The 16,857-nt window shown below is 43.2% G+C and overlaps 1 protein-coding gene across 1 annotated transcript; it reads left to right on the top strand.

The window, feature by feature from the left end:
• Positions 1 to 2,907: 2,907 nt before the first annotated feature.
• On the top strand, positions 2,908 to 16,156 carry CCNH (cyclin H). Its single transcript, XM_075726152.1, has 9 exons — positions 2,908 to 3,024; positions 3,191 to 3,313; positions 4,669 to 4,742; positions 4,999 to 5,209; positions 5,517 to 5,680; positions 7,853 to 7,923; positions 9,777 to 9,888; positions 10,478 to 10,538; positions 15,982 to 16,156. The coding sequence occupies exons 1-9, from the start codon at positions 2,908 to 2,910 to the stop codon at positions 16,018 to 16,020; spliced, it is 972 nt and encodes a 323-aa protein (XP_075582267.1). The 3' UTR covers positions 16,021 to 16,156.
• The last annotated feature ends 701 nt before the right edge of the window (positions 16,157 to 16,857 follow it).

The raw sequence follows: 16,857 nt of genomic DNA, 5'->3' as shown, positions 1-16,857 counted from the left end.
TGTTTCTGGTCTTTGCTTATTTAAAGTCTCTGTTTTTGTTGAGAATCTGAACATTTATTGCCTATTCAAGATAAGTGAATTATAGCAATATATATATACATTTTTGTACTGGTTTGAATGACCAGTACATTTTGCTAATACAGAATAGTGCTCCTTCAACTGAATAATTCACAGGTATCAGTGAGACCAAACAAAAAGTAAAGTACTACTTAGCATAAGCAAGAAAGGTAAGAATCTGATTTTAACTAGTTTCAGCATTAGGACAACAGATAGTTAAATACTGCAAAGTCAAGTAGAAGTCCCTATATTATATTCATATATTCAACAAAGTCAGGACTAAAACATAATATGCATATTAAATTTATTAATGTTTAACCTGAGACGGCAACTAAGTCCCACACAGCTGCTCAATCACTCCCCACATAGTGGGACAGGGGAGAGAATCGGAAGAGTAAAAATGAGAAAACTTGTGGGGTGAGATAAACACAGTTTAATAGGGAAAGCAAAAGCCGCACAAGGAAGCAAAGCAAAACAAGGAATTCATTCACTCCTTCCCATCAGCAGGCAGGTGTCCAGCCATCTGCAGGAAAGCAGGGCTCCATCACGCGTAACGGTGACTTGAAGACAGGCGCCATCACTCCCAATGTCCTCCCCTTCCTTCTTCTTCCCCCAGCTTTATATGCGGAGCATGATGTCATATCGTATGGGATATCCATTGGGTCAGTTGGGGTCAGCTGTCCCAGCTGTGTCCCTTCCCAATTTCTTGTGCACCCCCAGCCTACTCACTGGTGGGGTGGTGTGAGAAGCAGAAAAGGCCTTGACTCTATGTAAGCACTGCTCAGCAGTAACGAAAACATCTCTGTATTATCAACACTGTTTCCAGCAGAAATCCAAAACATAGCCCCATACTAGCTACTGTGAAGAAAATTAACTCCATCCCAGCCAAAACCAGCATAAAGACCTTTACAATCTGATGATTTAAGATCATCAAGTCCAACCGCTAACCTAACACTGAAGTCCACCACTAAACCACATCCCTAAGCACCACGCCTACATGTCTTTTAAACACCTCCAGGTGACTCCACCACCTCTCTGGCAGCCTGTTCCAATACTTGACTGCCCTTTCTGTGAAGAAATTTTTCCTAGTACCCGATCTAAACCTCCCCTGGCACAACTTGAGCCCATTTCCTCTTGTCCTATCACTTGTTAATTAGGAAAAGAGACCAATCCCCACCTCACTACAACCTTCTTTCAGGTAGTTGTAGAGAGCAATAAGGTCTCCCCTCAGCCTCCTCTTCTCCACGCTGAACAACCCCAGGTCCCTCAGCCGCTCCTCATAAGGCCTGTGCTCCAGACCCTTCACCAGCTTCTTTGTCCTTCCCTGGACATGCTCCAGCAACTCAATGTCTTTCTTGTACTGAGGGGCCCAAAACTGGACACAGTATTCCAGGTGTGGCCTCACCAGCGCTGAGTACAGGGGCACAATCACCTCCCTGCTCCTGCTGGCCACACTATTCCTGATACAAGCCAGGATGCTGTTGGCCTTCTTGGCCACCTGGGCACACTGCTGGCTCATGTTCAGCTGGCTGTCGACCAACACCCCCAGGTCCTTTTCTGCCGGGCAGCTTTCCAGCCACTCTTCCCCAAGCCTGTAGCATTGCATGGGCTTGTTGTGATCCCTCAGCCCATTGATCCAGCCTGTCCAGATCCCTATGTAAAAGATTCCTTGCTTTCAATTTTTCCTAACAGTATTATTGTTTTATTTTGATAAATGACATTGTTGCATAGCTACATGGATTGAAACTGAAGAATGGTTTTATTTTTTGATGTCAGCATGCTTGATGGTATTTTTAAAAAGCTTGAAAAAACCATGAAGCTGCATTTTATAGCCTTGCATTATTGTAACATGATGTAAGTCGGACCACTGTAGGCTAAAACCTCAGCATCATCCATGGACACATGAGGCCACGGTGCTCGCCTGAAGGTGGTGAAGGCCATGCAGTGTCAGTGGAGCAGATGTTTTCCCTTTGCTGGCACTATAGCGCTGCAGCTTCTGGCTCTCCACGCCATGCAGAGCTTTCACGCCGGGCAACAAGTCCTCTTGCTATATTGTTTTCACAAAGAAAAAAGCATTCCTCGCTTCCAGGGTTTCCTACAGCATCATGTATTCCACCATGTGCTCCCTCTGGGCCTGTAGGCATGGTGGTGCTGGGTTGATGGTTGGACTGATGATCTTAGAGATCCTTTCCAATCTTAATGATTCCTAGTTTTACTTTCATTACAAAAATAATCCAGCCACCAAGCCAGGAAACATGAAATTAATTATTACTCTACCCTTAATTGGTTTAGTGGCGGACTTGGTAATGTTAGGACTGGATGATCTTAAAGGTCTGTTCCAACCTAAACGATTCTCTGATTCTATCATCCCAGCTCCCTTACTCGTACAAGCTGTTTTTTTATTCCACACAAAGACCCAACAACAGGTTTTTGCGCGGTGTTTTGCAGCGAAGAGCAGTGCCACAGCTCCAAGAAGAACTATCTCAACTCCGGCCTACTCCACCTGTCCCCTGCCCTCAGTGGCGGCCAGGGCCTTTCCCGTCCCCTCCCGCAGCCCTCCTTACCTTCAGCCCCCGCTCCGGAGCTGTCCCCAGCTCTCCGAGCTCCCGCAGCCCGAGGCGGTCGGCCCCTAAAGCGGACGCCCTCCCCTCTGCCGCCCCGGGCTCTGACGCAGCTCGCCGCCCCCTTCCCGCCGAACTACAACTCCCAGCACGCCCCGCGCCCGCCGTAAAGCGGCCTGCCCTGTGCGGCGGGCGGGGAGCGGGTGTCGCTGCCGCCATCGGCATCGCCGCCGCCATCGCCATCGCCATCGCCATCGCCATCGCCATCGCCATCGCCATCGCCATCGCCATGTACCACAGCAGCACGCAGCGGCGGCACTGGACTTTCCGCGGCGAGGAGGAGCTGGTGCGGTGCCGGGCCGACGCCAACCGCAAGTTCCGCAGCAAAGCGGTGGCGAGCGGGAAGGTGCGGGGCGGGGGAGCCGTGAGGGGAGCGGCGGGGACGGGGACGGGGACGGTTGCGGCCTCCTCCCGGCCGGCACTCCCTGCGGCTGTGAGGGGAGAAGCTGGGGTGGGAGACGGCCGTGCCGGAGCGCATCCCGTGAGTCAGGCTCGGCTTTGCTCCCCTCAAGGTCCAGCAGACCGACCCTGTCCTTCTGGAGCCCCACGAGGAGCTGGCGATATGCAAGTACTACGAAAAGCGGTTGCTGGATTTCTGCGCCGTCTTCAAGCCTGCCATGCCGCGTTCCGTGGTGGTAAGCAGCAGTGCCGGCTCGGTGTGTCATCCGCTTGCGGTCTGATGGCTAATGGAGCTGCAGGCTTTGCCCCCTCCGTGTCTCTTGTTCCTTGGCTTGCTTGCCTTACTCCTGAGAGCACGGATGTCCCTTAAATTTTTGTTTTCCAGTGCTGCAGTCTGTGTTTCAGGCCGCTTTTTATCTCTGTCTGTTTTCTGGTCAGTGCAACTGTTTCAAAAACAGAGAGTTGTTTCTTAACTTCATCCATTTGTTGTGGCTGTTATGCTTGCATGGATGACTTTTAACAGTTTTCTTTCCTTTCCCTTAAGGAAAGAGTAGAAACAAACTCAACGATATATGGATTGATGATACAATAAAATAAGCTCACTGTAGCTAAAGGAGGTAGTCCCAAAGTTGCGCTGTCTGGTCCTGTTGTTTCTCAACCATTGGTACTTGTCTGACCACAAAGCAAGCTGGTTCAAGCACCTATACTGGCAGTAAATTAACTTACAAAGGGTGTGTGTGTGGGGGGGGAAATCTTTGAGCTGACTAATCTTGAACACAGAAGAGCACGTTTCAGAAGGGAGAGAGTAGGGACTTAGAGCTGAAGCAGCGAATGAAATTGTGCTTCTTTTGTGACCTAGCCATTAAGAAGTATGACCTACATAGTCCCCTGTCAGGTCTCCCTCTTTCTGGGGGATGTGGCAAATAAGAAAGATGAAGAGTGCCTTGTCTGAAGATGCATTTGAAATGTAGCAGTAGGCTGCCGTTACATACTCTGTGGACCCAGACCTTATATTTCGGAAGTGGCCCCTGTAGAGTGTGTGTGCTGGATCAGACTCCGCAGGTCATGGTTTTGGAAGACACCTCCCTTCATGCTGATGGCGTTCAGATCAGCTTGGAAATCTGGCACTGACAGACTGAAGTACTTTTAGACACACAGAGAAGCAGAAATGTTAAACACGCTGGGAAATTTACTGATCTAAAAAAGTGAGATCTAAACTTGGCTGGGATTACTCACAACTTCTAGGATAATTTTTTCAGTCTTTGGGTTTTAAACTTCATTTAAATACTTCATTTTTCTCATGAAGATACTGTAGGCTTTTTGAGCGTTGTCTTCTTAAATATGTCTAAAAGTGGAGGAAAAGATAAGCTGCCTTTTTGTAAGCTCTTGCCAGTCATAAATGTATTAGACTTTGAAATATTTAATGATATGGCATTGTGTGCAACTTAGTGCCTTAGTGTGTCCTGTATGTCTGTAGTATGTATTCAAACTTGCCTGTTCTGTTTTGTGACTTTATTTTTTTATTTATTTTTCTTTTTCTTAATCCATTTTTGCTTCTGTATTTACTTTTCCCTCCCTTTTTTTAACTTAGGGAACAGCTTGCATGTATTTCAAACGCTTTTACCTCAATAACTCGGTGATGGAGTATCATCCTCGGATAATAATGTGAGTTTTTAACGCATCTTGAGTTATTCTATCAAATGGAATGTTGGAGGTATAATCTTCATATCTGGAAAGACCTGAAAAAATGAGAAAGGAAATCTGAGAGCTTAAATAGAGTAAACACAAAGTATGGTCACTTTCAGTTTCCATTTGGAAAAGTTTGCTGTGTTCAGAACAGATACAAATGTTCTGAATAGAACTGTTGATAGAAAGATGGATGCTGCATATGTCAACTGTTTGCTTTGTTTCCCTCCTCAAGGCTAACATGTGCATTTTTGGCTTGTAAAGTAGATGAATTTAATGTGTCCAGCGCACAGTTTGTTGGTAATCTTCGAGAAAGCCCTCTTGGACAGGAAAAAGCTCTTGAACAAATACTGGAATATGAACTACTGCTTATTCAGCAGCTGAACTTCCATCTTATCGTCCACAATCCATACAGGCCGTTTGAGGGATTTCTAATCGATTTGAAGGTAGTATTGTTTATATTTTGCATACTCCGTATACTAACATAATACAAATCTGTGGTGGGATGTGTTAGAAAACTTCTATTTCCTTTTGTGCCTGTGATCTTAAAAGATCTCATTTCTAAAGTGATAGGCAAATATCTGAAAGGAAGTTGGTTTCGTTGTGGTCTTTAAGCACTTCAGATTATTTTTGGAATAAGAAGATGGCCTGCTACTTTTTAGCTTTACAAAATATTGTTGAATTGTGTGTTCTGAGCTCACGAACCAGAAGACGAGGAACAGCTACTTACTTTCCTAAATACTTACTTTTTAGACTCGCTATCCAGTGCTGGAGAATCCTGAAGTTTTGAGGAAAACAGCTGATGACTTCCTCAATCGAGTGGCTCTGACAGATGCGTATCTGCTCTTTACTCCCTCACAGATAGCTCTCACTGCCATATTATCTAGTGGTTCAAGAGCAGGAATTAATATGGAAAGGTAGTCTTTTCTTTTTTGCTGTAGGTATGATTTAAACAGTTTATTTGCTGCTTGTATAAAATTCATTTGTTCTAGATATTCTTAACTAGTAGAAGTGTTTATTTACTGGTCGTTAACACTCTGGTATGTTCTTTAAGTATGTTTCAAAACTGAAGCAGTACTATTTCCCACCCCCCCTCCATATTTTCAAAAAACAGGTGATAAATGCAATTAGTTGGTGTCTGGTTTCTGTATTCCTTCGGAAGAAGGGAAAAAAAAATTAAACTGATGACTATGCCCTAATTAGAACAGCATAGGATTATCAGACTCATCTTGAAGATTAAAGAAAGTGGAAATACAGTACAAACTGAGAGTATGAAACACCTAAGGAATCACTTAAAAAATAAAAAGTAAGACTTTTAAGCATCTAAGGCTACAGAGTCAAATTAAATTACACCAAACTGACAGCTACTAGGCATGCGGAAACTAAGTGCTGTACTTCACTGGTACAACTGTACAATTTCCATGGAAACGGACTAGCAACCAGGTGCTGTTTTAAATCAGTCTGTTCTTTCTGTGGTCTAGCCACTGGTGTTTGCAAAGACCTTATCAAACACTTTGATGTCATTGCTGAAATGCATGGTTTGTTTGGTTTCATTTTTTTTTAAGGTCAAAACATAATGCTTTTCTTCAGGAAAAACAACTGAGGTAGTTGCTCTGAGTAGCTGTATCTGGGGTGTTCTGATTGCATGACACTCCATGCAAGCATTTTGCATCTAGAGTCTTAATGCCTGCAGGCACAAGGGCTGATGCTAAATCCAAACAGTTCTTTTTCAAGAAGCCTTCCTTCCACCTGCTCTCAATGAATCTCAAATCTCTCATGTTCTGAAAGAACAAGACAGTGTGGAAGTATCCTCTGCAGGGTTCCCTGTTGATCTCATTCCTGTGTACTACTTGTGCCAAAATCCAGAAAAGCATGCTTACAAAAAACTAGAATAATTCGTAAGTAGCGTGTGAATCAAGGTATGTGAACTTTGCGTATTCATGAACAACTCAAGTCTTTGTCACCTGTCTGCACCATAACCTGCTATAACCTTGTCATTTATTGTTCTGTGTGAGTTTGGGCTGCTGGATGGGAGAGAAGCAAATAATCCTGCATCTCAGGTCTTGTCAACCTGTGAGTAGGTGTGCCTGGAGAGGTGGGACAGAACATGGTTTGAAAACCTGTTGCTCCTATGATGTCAGTGTATAGGTCGGTCTTGAAAAAGTTAGATCTTCAGAAAACAACAGGTGCCACTGTGCTCTGGCTAATAGGTGGCTCTAAATTAATCTTCACTTCTGGTATCAGCACAAGGTTAAATAATACTCTGAAATTTGAGCTCTGCAAGAGCAGTGGTGCTGACAGAGAGAGCAGCTATCACCTTATAGTAATTACTGTCTTCATGGTGGCTGGTGCCTCAGTCTGGGCGCTGGAGCTGATACAGCCATGTATGTCTATGAAGCAAGTTTGAAGTTAACACAGACTGAACAGATTGATACACTTTGGAGTCTTTGGACTTCTCTAATTTATCCATAAGTGCACTTCCTGGGAAGGGATAAAACTACTTCATTGTTGTGGATCATGGTGAGAATTGTTGCTCATGTGTGTTGGGGTTTTACCCAGGTGGTGTGTGTCTGTATTAATGTTCTTTCTAAAAGGAAGTTTGAATCTCTTGAGGGAAGAGGAGGGGACCCACAGACTCTTACAGGGCACCATTTAGGATTTGGTTTCAGCTGCTAAAGGAAGCAGTTCTGCCTTTCAAGCTTTGCTGTCTCTCGGTCTGTCTGAAGACTACTCTTCTGCAGTATTTGCTTTTCTAGCAATCATACTGTGCAATAGTGTGATGTTAGTATGACACTTCATAGAATCTTAAATGTAAGTTGACTTAACTCAGTGAGACTTACTTGCAGTTGGAACTTTGGTTCTTTACATGGCCATTTTGTCATGTTTTTACAGAAAAAGAATGTTGAAAGTGACAGATTTGCTTTTTTTATCACTTCATAGCACTTACGTAACCAAAGCGTTCTTACTAAGTCTAATCATAAAGCTCTAGGAGATGTCAATAATAGATAATACACGTTTTATTAACTAATGGTAGCTGCCACAAATAATTATGACACTTTAAGAACTCATTCTTTTGTGTCTCTTTCCAGTTATTTATCAGAAAGTCTTATGCTGAAAGAAGACAGAACATCCTTAGCCAATCTACTAGATGGCATGAAATGTAAGTAAACATTGGAAAAATATGATAAACAGTATCTCTAAAGGACAAAACCAGCTTTTTCCAAACAAGAAAAGCTTTCAGCAGAAAGGTGTGCTTCAAGTGTTTTTCTTCACCTCAGGGCGTGCGTAAGGTAAGTAAAACATGGGCAGTAGAATGAACTACCTAGCATGTGGATACAAGGGGAGAAAACACTGAGACTCTCCTATGATATGAGAAAATGAAATTAAAAGGCAAAGGGCCTGATGCTTCTTGGAACATAAGTGCTATAAATTAAGTTCCAGCAAGTGACTCAAAAGTGAGAAATCTATATTGGGAGCTAGGTAATGTTTTTTGTAAGTCAAGATGAAATGATGCTTTGCTGTCACTGTGTCTTAAACATTACAGCTTCAGGCAAAAGCCTGCACATAACTACTTCTACCACCAGAGGGTACCTTTTCTAAGCTAAATGGTTAATGCTAAGTGATATGCCAGGATTTATATTTGCACTTCTGTTTTGCAGCAATAAAGATGTTTCAAAAGATGGTTAGGTTTGCTATATATAAAATAGCAAGAACGCTAGGATGGTTTGTCTGAGATAATGAGGAATGTAGTACACTGATTCTTACCCTTTTTTAATTAAACTAAAAGGCTGGGATATGAAATTTTCAGTAAGTAATCAGTTATTTAATGCTTTAAGCTAATGCACGCATTTAAAATGGGAGAGTGGTAGCATAAAAAATGCAGTCCTGTCACTCAGCTGAGTTTAGTAGTGAATGCACCGTACAGGTCACCAGGGTCTACAAATTCAGTCTAAATTGAATTTATAAACTTAAGGTGCTCTTCCCTTTCTCTTCCTGCTAATGAGTCCAGTCCTCAGGTTTCCATTGCTGAGTTGCAAAGGGAACATTGGGATCACTGCTTCTTCACTTGCATCATTCTGGAAGGTAGCTTTAGCCCAATGACAGCTCTTCCATAAACATATGATGGCTGGAAGGAAATTTTGAAGCATCTGTAAATGACTAGTTTTACAGAGAAGTGGTGATGGAGAAAAAAATCTTGTTTCTTGCAGGGTAGCTGTAAATTTAATTTGCATTCTTAACAAGACTAAACCCAATCTTTTCTTTTTTTTTTAAGACTGAGGTACAATGCTGGATGCAAAAAAATACCTGTGTATTTTGAAGTGTGTTAGCAGAGTAATGTGAACTCTACATTATTATAACACCTTGAGGAAATCCAGAATCAATGCTGATGACTTGTTTCAGTGTAGTTCTTTGTGCTCAGCTGCTTCTGTACCTTGATGTTACTTAGAATTAATCCTCAGATGTAAGATGATAGTTAAGTCTTACATAAGTAATCTTTCGTCCTCTAAAATTTGAGTGCTATGTGGGATGGGAAATTCTGTAAGCAAGCAGGAGGAGTTACTACTTTGAATGTCTAATGCTTGCTTTGACAAATACAAGGATTTTACTAGGTAAGCTTTCTGTCTCAACTGTTTGCACTATGTTGCATTACCCATTTAATGGCTAATGTTGCATGTTGCCTTGTGTAGGGTCTTTTGAGTGTGAAAGCACCAGATACAGTTTTAAAACCTTACAGAGGTGTGGACTTCAAAACTTTGTAGATTCTGTTTTTATTCTGTGTACCATTCTGATTTACTTTTTGTGTAGCTTTTTTTTTTCCTAGTAGAAGCTGCTTGAAAATGTATACTGTGCTCCTGTAATTATGAGGGAAGGGAGGGTAAACTGTTGGCTCAAGCTTAAGTATGAGGGATAAGCAGTAACAGTAGCCATACTACTGATTGATAAGCTTGTGTAATTCACAAGGTAGAGCAGAAATGATTTAATTCGGTTAGAGCTGTGTTGTTGCCACTGTAGGCATGAAAAATCTCATAAAGAAATATGAACTGCCAAGGCCTGAAGAGGTTGCTGCTATAAAACAGAAATTAGAGAAGTGTCACAGCTCGGAGCTTTCACTTAATACAAACCCGTAAGTAGATACTTATTCTTTGATGCATTAACTTCCACCTTTTATTGCTATAGAAACATTAACTTTCTCTGATCTGAGTGATTGAAAATGAAAACACCTAAATGTACACACAAGGATGTCTGTTCACATGCTTACTATATGAGTGTCTACTGGAAGCTGAGAACCAAGACTCAAAGTAGTGCTTTTGGTAATAGGTGAATATGTTCTTTCATGGTGATTGGCACTGCAGGCTGTAATACTGATTGTTTTGTAACACAGAACTGGAATCCTGGGTGGCTTCTGAGGTCTGGACACTTGATGTCATATGTCACTAGAATCAGGGGCTTTAAAATTGTACAACTGACACAAGAATTGTGTAAAGTGTTAATCTTTTCTTAAAACTTATGTGGATGGCAAAGTACTTCCTCATTTTTCTTTTCTGCCCTTTTCACTTTAGTACCCACTGTGAACTTCCAGTAAGCTGTTAGTTGAGGTTTCAGTAGTTTTTTTGTGATGAATATGTCCATAATCTAATCTTGTGGCCCAATAAGGAGACTCTGACTCTTATAAAAATACCTAAACATTTCACTTTTTTCCTGGATGGCGTTAGGAAGAAGAGGAAAGGTTATGAAGATGATGATTATGTCTCCAAGAGATCTAAAATGGATGAGGTCAGTAAAAGTATTGTACTTGTTTTTCCACTCTTAACTGCCAAGACAGAAGTAACGCAGCTACTGAGACAGACTTCTGCATCTGTTCATCATAGAATCATAGAATCGTTTAGGTTGGAAAAGACCTTTAAGATCATCCAGTCCAACCATTAACCTACACTACCAAGTCCACACTAAACCAATTAAGGCTAGACTAGACTAAACCATGTCCCAAAGTGCCACATCTGCCCGTTTTTTGAACACTTCCAGGGATGGTGACTCCACCAACTCTCTGGGCAGCCTGGTCCAATGCTTGACTACCCTTTCTGTGAAGAAATTTTTCCTAATATCCAACCTAAATGTCCCCTGCGCAGCTTGAGCCCATTTCCTGTTGTCCTATCACTAACCACATGGGAGAAGAGACCAACACCCACCTCACTACAGCCTCCTTTCAGGTAGTTGTAGAGAGCAATAAGGTCTCCCCTCAGCCTCCTCTTCTCCACGCTGAACAACCCCAGGTCCCTCAGCCGCTCCTCATAAGGCCTGTGCTCCAGACCCTTCACCAGCTTCTTTGTCCTTCCCTGGACATGCTCCAGCAACTCAATGTCCTTCTTGTATTGAGGGGCCCAAAACTGGACACAGTATTCCAGGTGCGGCCTCACCAGTGCCGAGTACAGGGGCACAATCACCTCCCTGCTCCTGCTGGCCACACTATTCCTGATACAAGCCAGGATGCTGTTGGCCTTGGCCACCTGGGCACACTGCTGGCTCATGTTCAGCTGGCTGTTGACCAGCACCCCCAGGTCCTTTTCTGCCGGGCAGCTTTCCAGCCACTCTTCCCCAAGCCTGTAGCGTTGCATGGGGTTGTTGTGGCTGAAGTGCAGGACCCAGCACTTGGCCTTGTTCAACCTCATACAGTTGGCCTCAGCCCATCAATCCAGCCTGTCCATGTCCCTCTGCAGGGCCATCCTACCCTCCAGCAGATCGACACTCCCACCCAGCTTGGTGTCATCTGCAAACTTACTGAGGGTGCACTCAATCCCCTCATCCAGATCGTTGATAAAGATATTAAACACTACTGGCCCCAAAACAGAGCCCTGGGGAACACCGCTCGTGACCGGCCGCCAACTGGACTTAACTCCATTCACCACTACTCTCTGGGCTTGGCCACCGAGCCAGTTTTTTACCCAGTGAAGACTACCCCCATCCAAGCCATGAGCAGCCAGCTTCCTCAGGAGAATGTTGTGGGAGATGGTGTCAGAGGTTTTGCTGAAGTCCAGGTAGATGACATCCACAGCCTTTCCTTCATGCACCAGGCAGGTCACCAGGTCATAAAAGGAGATCAGGTTGGTCAAACAGGACCTGCCTTTCATGAACCCATGCTGGCTGGGCCTGAACCTCTGGTTGATCTGCTCTTGCCTGTTGAGCGTACTCAATATGAACCGCTCCATAATCTTTCCCGGCACTGAGGTCAGGCTGAGAGGCCTGTAGTTCCCCGGGTCCTCCTTCCGGCCCTTCTTGTAGATCGACATCACATTGGCAAGCCTCCAGTCATCAGGGACCTCCCCTGTTAACCAGGACTGTTGATGGATGATGGAATGTGGGTTGGAAAGCTCTGCCAGCTTCCTCAGTACTCTCAGGTGGATCCCATCTGGCCCCATAGACTTGTGAGTGTCCCAGTGGCATGCAGGTCGTTAACTGCTTCCTCCTGGGTTAAACAATTCTGTGATTCTGTGGGGGCTCCATTCTGCTCCCCGTCCCTGTCTTCCAGCTCAGGGGGCTGAATACCCTGGGGATGACCGGTCTGGCTATTAAAGACAGAGGCAAAGAAGGCGTTAAGTACCTCAGCCTTTTCCTTGTCCTTGGTGACAGTGTTCCCCCCGTATCCAGCAAAGGATGGAGATTCTCCTTGGCTCTCCTTTTATTGTTGATGTACTTGTAAAACCATTTTTTATTATCTTTTACAACAGTGGCCAGATTGAGTTCTAGCTGGGCTTCTGCTTTTCTAACTTCTTCCCTGCATGACCTAACAAGATCCCTGTACTCTTCTTGAGTTGCCTGCCCCTTCTTCCAAAGGTGGTAGACTCTCCTTTTTTCCCTGAGTCCCAGCAAAAGCTCCCTGTTCAGCCAGGCTGGTCGTCTTTCCACCGGTTCGTCTTACAGCACATGGGGACAGCCCGCTCCTGCGCCCTTAAGACTTCCTTCTTGAAGAAGGCCCAGCCTTCCTGGAGACCTTTGCCTTTCAGGACTGCTTCCCAAGGGACTTTCCCAACCAGCATCCTGAACAGGCCAAAATCTGCCCTCCAGAAGTTCATGGTAACAGTTTTGCTGCCCCTCCTCTTTACATCGCCAAGAATCGAGAACTCTATCATATCGTGGTCGCTAAGCCCAAGACGGCCTCCGACCAGGACATCTCTCACAAGCCCTTCTCTGTTTGTAAGCAGCAGGTCAAGTGAGGCACCTCCCCTGGTAGTAATATTCTTTTACGTGTTGCTTGGACAGAATCTTTTTCACCTTTGTTCTTAAAAATGAGCCAGAGTTCATAGTAGCTTGCGTTAGGAGTGTTCCTGAACACCCTAGTCTTTTGTGGAGAGGGGGGACACACAGGCCATCCTTCTTGCTCTTCGCTCTGCTTTGAAAGTCTTTTGACAAACCATAGAACAACCAGAGAACAAAATAAAGCTTAGTACTTGTAATTCCAGCATGTGAAACTCCATGGTGCCAGTGAGGGGAAATAGCCGTGAAACTGAGATTCAGAATATTGTGATGAAAGGAGGTTTTGGAAGGCCAGGAACTGAACACTTGAGGATAAATCCTAGCTCTACAGGTGGAAACTCACTCCTTAGAATGTGGATGAAATATACTCAAGCGGGCTTTTTTCACAGAAGTTTTATGTGGTGGTTTTTTCTGCTGGCCAATGTTTCTGAAACTGTTTTCACTTACTTTCTCTGGCTTCTTGTACAAAGCAGAAGTAAGCTGCTGGACTAAATTTCTTTGTCAGCCAATTTGCTAGCAAGGCTTGCATAAATTACAGGTGGGTAGCTAGTACCTCAGGTTATAAGACCAGGTGGAGATAGACTGAGGAGGGTGACTTAACAAGTGAAAACAATTAAGGTTATCCTTCTGATCTAATCTGAACACCTCTCAGAGCTTTCATCGGTAATACTGACTGGAAGTTGTAGGGAGTGCATTCAGGTGGAGGGATAGCTTTGTGCAAAATGCTTTTTAACTGCACTTCTCTTGTTGCTGAAGACATTGTACACCTGATAGTCCAGGACACCTTATGTATGGCATTTAGAAAAACTTGCTAATAGCTGAAGACTGTCATCTGTCAAAATCTTAACATAAAATGCAGGATGTGTGGGTTTTTTATAATTGAAGGAATCTTGCTGTTGTAAATTGCCACAGTAGGTTGATGCTATAATGTCAAACTAGAATCTAAAAAATGATTTGAATGAGATTCTAATAAAATTAGCATTGAAGTATGTTCTAACAGAATGCGGAACCTCAAGCATATTTTATGATAGCTATTTAATGCTCTAAAAACTTTGACTAGTGTTTATTCCAAATGCCAGTCTTAAAAAGCATATTGAAGCTGGCAACTCTGTAAAACTAGCGCTTTTGTAACTTTTCACTTTCTCAACAGAACAGCTCCACCTAAGCTGTGGAGAATCACTTCTTCCTCCCTGTCCCAGTTGAGTTTGAAAGGGGTCTTATTTTAGTTATGCTGCTATGGTTTGAAGCAGTTTTGATTTTGGGGTTTCTTACTAATTTACATTCACAATTCTTTGTCCAAAGGAATAAACTAATTGAATAAATTCACGTAGTCTACAGCATTTCATGATAAGCTCTTGCACAGTTCTAACAGCTCTTGAAACTTGGGCTTTTTAAATACTGATTGATGTATATGAACTGCCAAGGGTTTGTACTTGTATAGTTTTGTTTCTGAGTAATTATTGCATGCAAGAGTAGATCTGAGCTGGCCAGGACATAAAGGAAAAAAAGTGTGCTTCATTTTTTGGAAAGCTTATAGTATGTGCATACTGCTCAAACCTCGAGACCTCACTAATCCTGTAGCTAGCTGATATTAACAGTATTTATAGCTGTAAGTAATTAGGCTGTAATACAGAAGTGCACAATCTGTTTTAATCTACTTGTAAGATTTTGTTTCTTGATTTCATAGGTGATGTTAATTAACAACAGCAAGGCTGTAACTGGTATGGAGAGCTCATCAATTTGAAATGAGGAAAGAAACACACAGGGTACTGGCTGAGTGCAGATGATACAGCTGACAAAAAGCACAAGATAGTAGTAAAAGGTTGCAATATGAGCTCTTGTGCAATTCTCTACATAGTTGTCCATAATGAAGCATGAGCTAAACCTCAAACAGGTGCTGAAAAAGGGGCTGCTAAAATGACAGGACCTTCTTGACTTTAAAACTAGGCACGGATAACTAGCTTTAAGGTTAAAGGGCTTAGTCACCACTAGTTAAAATATTTTTTTAGTCTTCATGGAATAAAGTGTTCATGAAATACTTCTGTTAGGTCCTAAATCTGGTGATAAAGAGCATAGGTGTCTTTTTTGGTGTGGGTTTTGTCCATGTGGGGTGTTTTTGGTGTTCTTGGTAAGCATTATGGCATGCTTAGTCCCAGGAGGCTTTCAATCCTGTGTTTTGGGATTAGCCACTGCTAGCTGGAAAGTAAGTCTTCCCTCTGCTGTATTTACTTGACTGAGTTATTCCTGTTTTCTTCCCTGCACCGGACATGGAGCACACTGGGTAATATTGCTAGGGCAGGCAAGAAACACTTTAAATGAACCCAGAAATCAAGACTTAACTGGAGTCTAACAACAGACTAGGACATACTTAAACTCCTTTAATGGTGCTCATGTTTAGCCATGGGAGGATGTCTGAGATGAAACCCAGGTCATGGGGAGTCTAAGGAAAGGAAATAGCCTTTCATGTTGTTCAGCAGTTGTTGACCATGACCTTAGGTCAGGAGCATCATAAGAATCTGAAAGGGAACTTAACAAACGTGTTTCATCAAGTAACGTCTGCGTAGGCCTTGCATGACTTCTTATTTCCCATTTGAGTGATCCCTGTGAATTCACCAGGACTGACAATTACTACCCAGTTGTCAGAAGTTGAAGGGAACGTGCATGGCAAGCATGGTCAGCTGTCCTGGCAGAAGTGCCTGACTGTCAGGTAACATGGAGACAACAAACCACTAAGTGCTGTGTTTAAAGTCGGTTTACACTTGCTGTTTAAGTCCACTACTGATAGCAGACATAGTTCAGAGATGTGAAAAGTTACCTGTGTTACTTCAATTCTCTTTAACTGGTGTATGTAGTAGAAGTTACTGTGACAGCCTGTGCAGCAGTTCTGTGTACCTACAGTTACATACTGCCTGTGAAACACACCAAAGTCACATGTTGCTGAAGGCGTTGCCTTTTTCCCTTCCATTAGGAAGAGTGGACTGATGATGATCTTGTGGACTCGGTGTAACCTTGAAGGAAGATGGCATCCTACCACTGCATAAACTACTGTTCGGTGTTAAGTGTGAACCTGTCTGCCACAGGTTCCCTACTCTGTGTCATGAGGTATTTATTCTGTCAGTTTTTAGTATCTTTGCAATAAAGCATTTGACTTCGCTCAAATAATCTGTTGTAGTTCCATTAAACCCTCATCTGTTCTAAGGTCAAACATTAGTAAGAAATGTTTGCCTTAAATCTGTCACTTGGGGAAGAGTTTTGGTTCTGCCATGCTGTAATACTATGCGTATGTCAAACTGGGCATTTAGCAAACTGGATAAATGCGAGCAGGAGACAGATCTGGTAACAGACCTCTATGTCCTTTGAAGCAGGATGTGCTCCCTTCTTCCCAAGCTTGTCACTGAAGCAGCTAAAAGAATCAAACTGTGCCCATAACACTTGGTACATGTGGGAAGCTCTTCTCAAGTGTACTAAGAGGCTGCAGCAACACACTTTACAGTCTGGAAAGTAAATAATCACACCTTTGTGACTTACTCTGCAGGTGTGATCTCTGATTACATTGCTGTGACTAATGTACCTAGGGATAACCAAGAAGAGTATATTAAAAATCTTCCTAAGGAGCTGGAGGTCTCCCAAATCTAGGGCAAAGTCTATTTCCTTTTCAAATACTGTTTGAATATAAGCAGTTCTGCAGCACATATACCTAAATGCAATTTTAGGAGTTTCCTAGTTTCATTGCTGGATTTTGTATGCAGTGGGTAAATAGTCAGCCAAGTCTGTTCTGCAGTGGTTTTTTTTTTTACCAGTTACACTACCTACACCCAGCCAACTACATCTACAAAATAACCCA

The sequence above is a fragment of the Pelecanus crispus genome, chromosome Z (assembly GCF_030463565.1).
Source record: "Pelecanus crispus isolate bPelCri1 chromosome Z, bPelCri1.pri, whole genome shotgun sequence".
NCBI lineage: Eukaryota > Metazoa > Chordata > Aves > Pelecaniformes > Pelecanidae > Pelecanus > Pelecanus crispus.
This window is presented reverse-complemented; position numbering and strand designations above follow the sequence as displayed.

Bases quoted from the DNA above. Each gene is read 5' to 3' on its own strand.
- CCNH (XM_075726152.1), top strand. From the start codon at position 2,908: ATGTACCACAGCAGCACGCAGCGGCGGCACTGGACTTTCCGCGGCGAG. The intron at 5,210-5,516 runs GTAGTATTGTTT...CTTACTTTTTAG, and splicing joins GATTTCTAATCGATTTGAAG to ACTCGCTATCCAGTGCTGGA. The intron at 5,681-7,852 runs GTAGTCTTTTCT...GTCTCTTTCCAG, and splicing joins GCAGGAATTAATATGGAAAG to TTATTTATCAGAAAGTCTTA.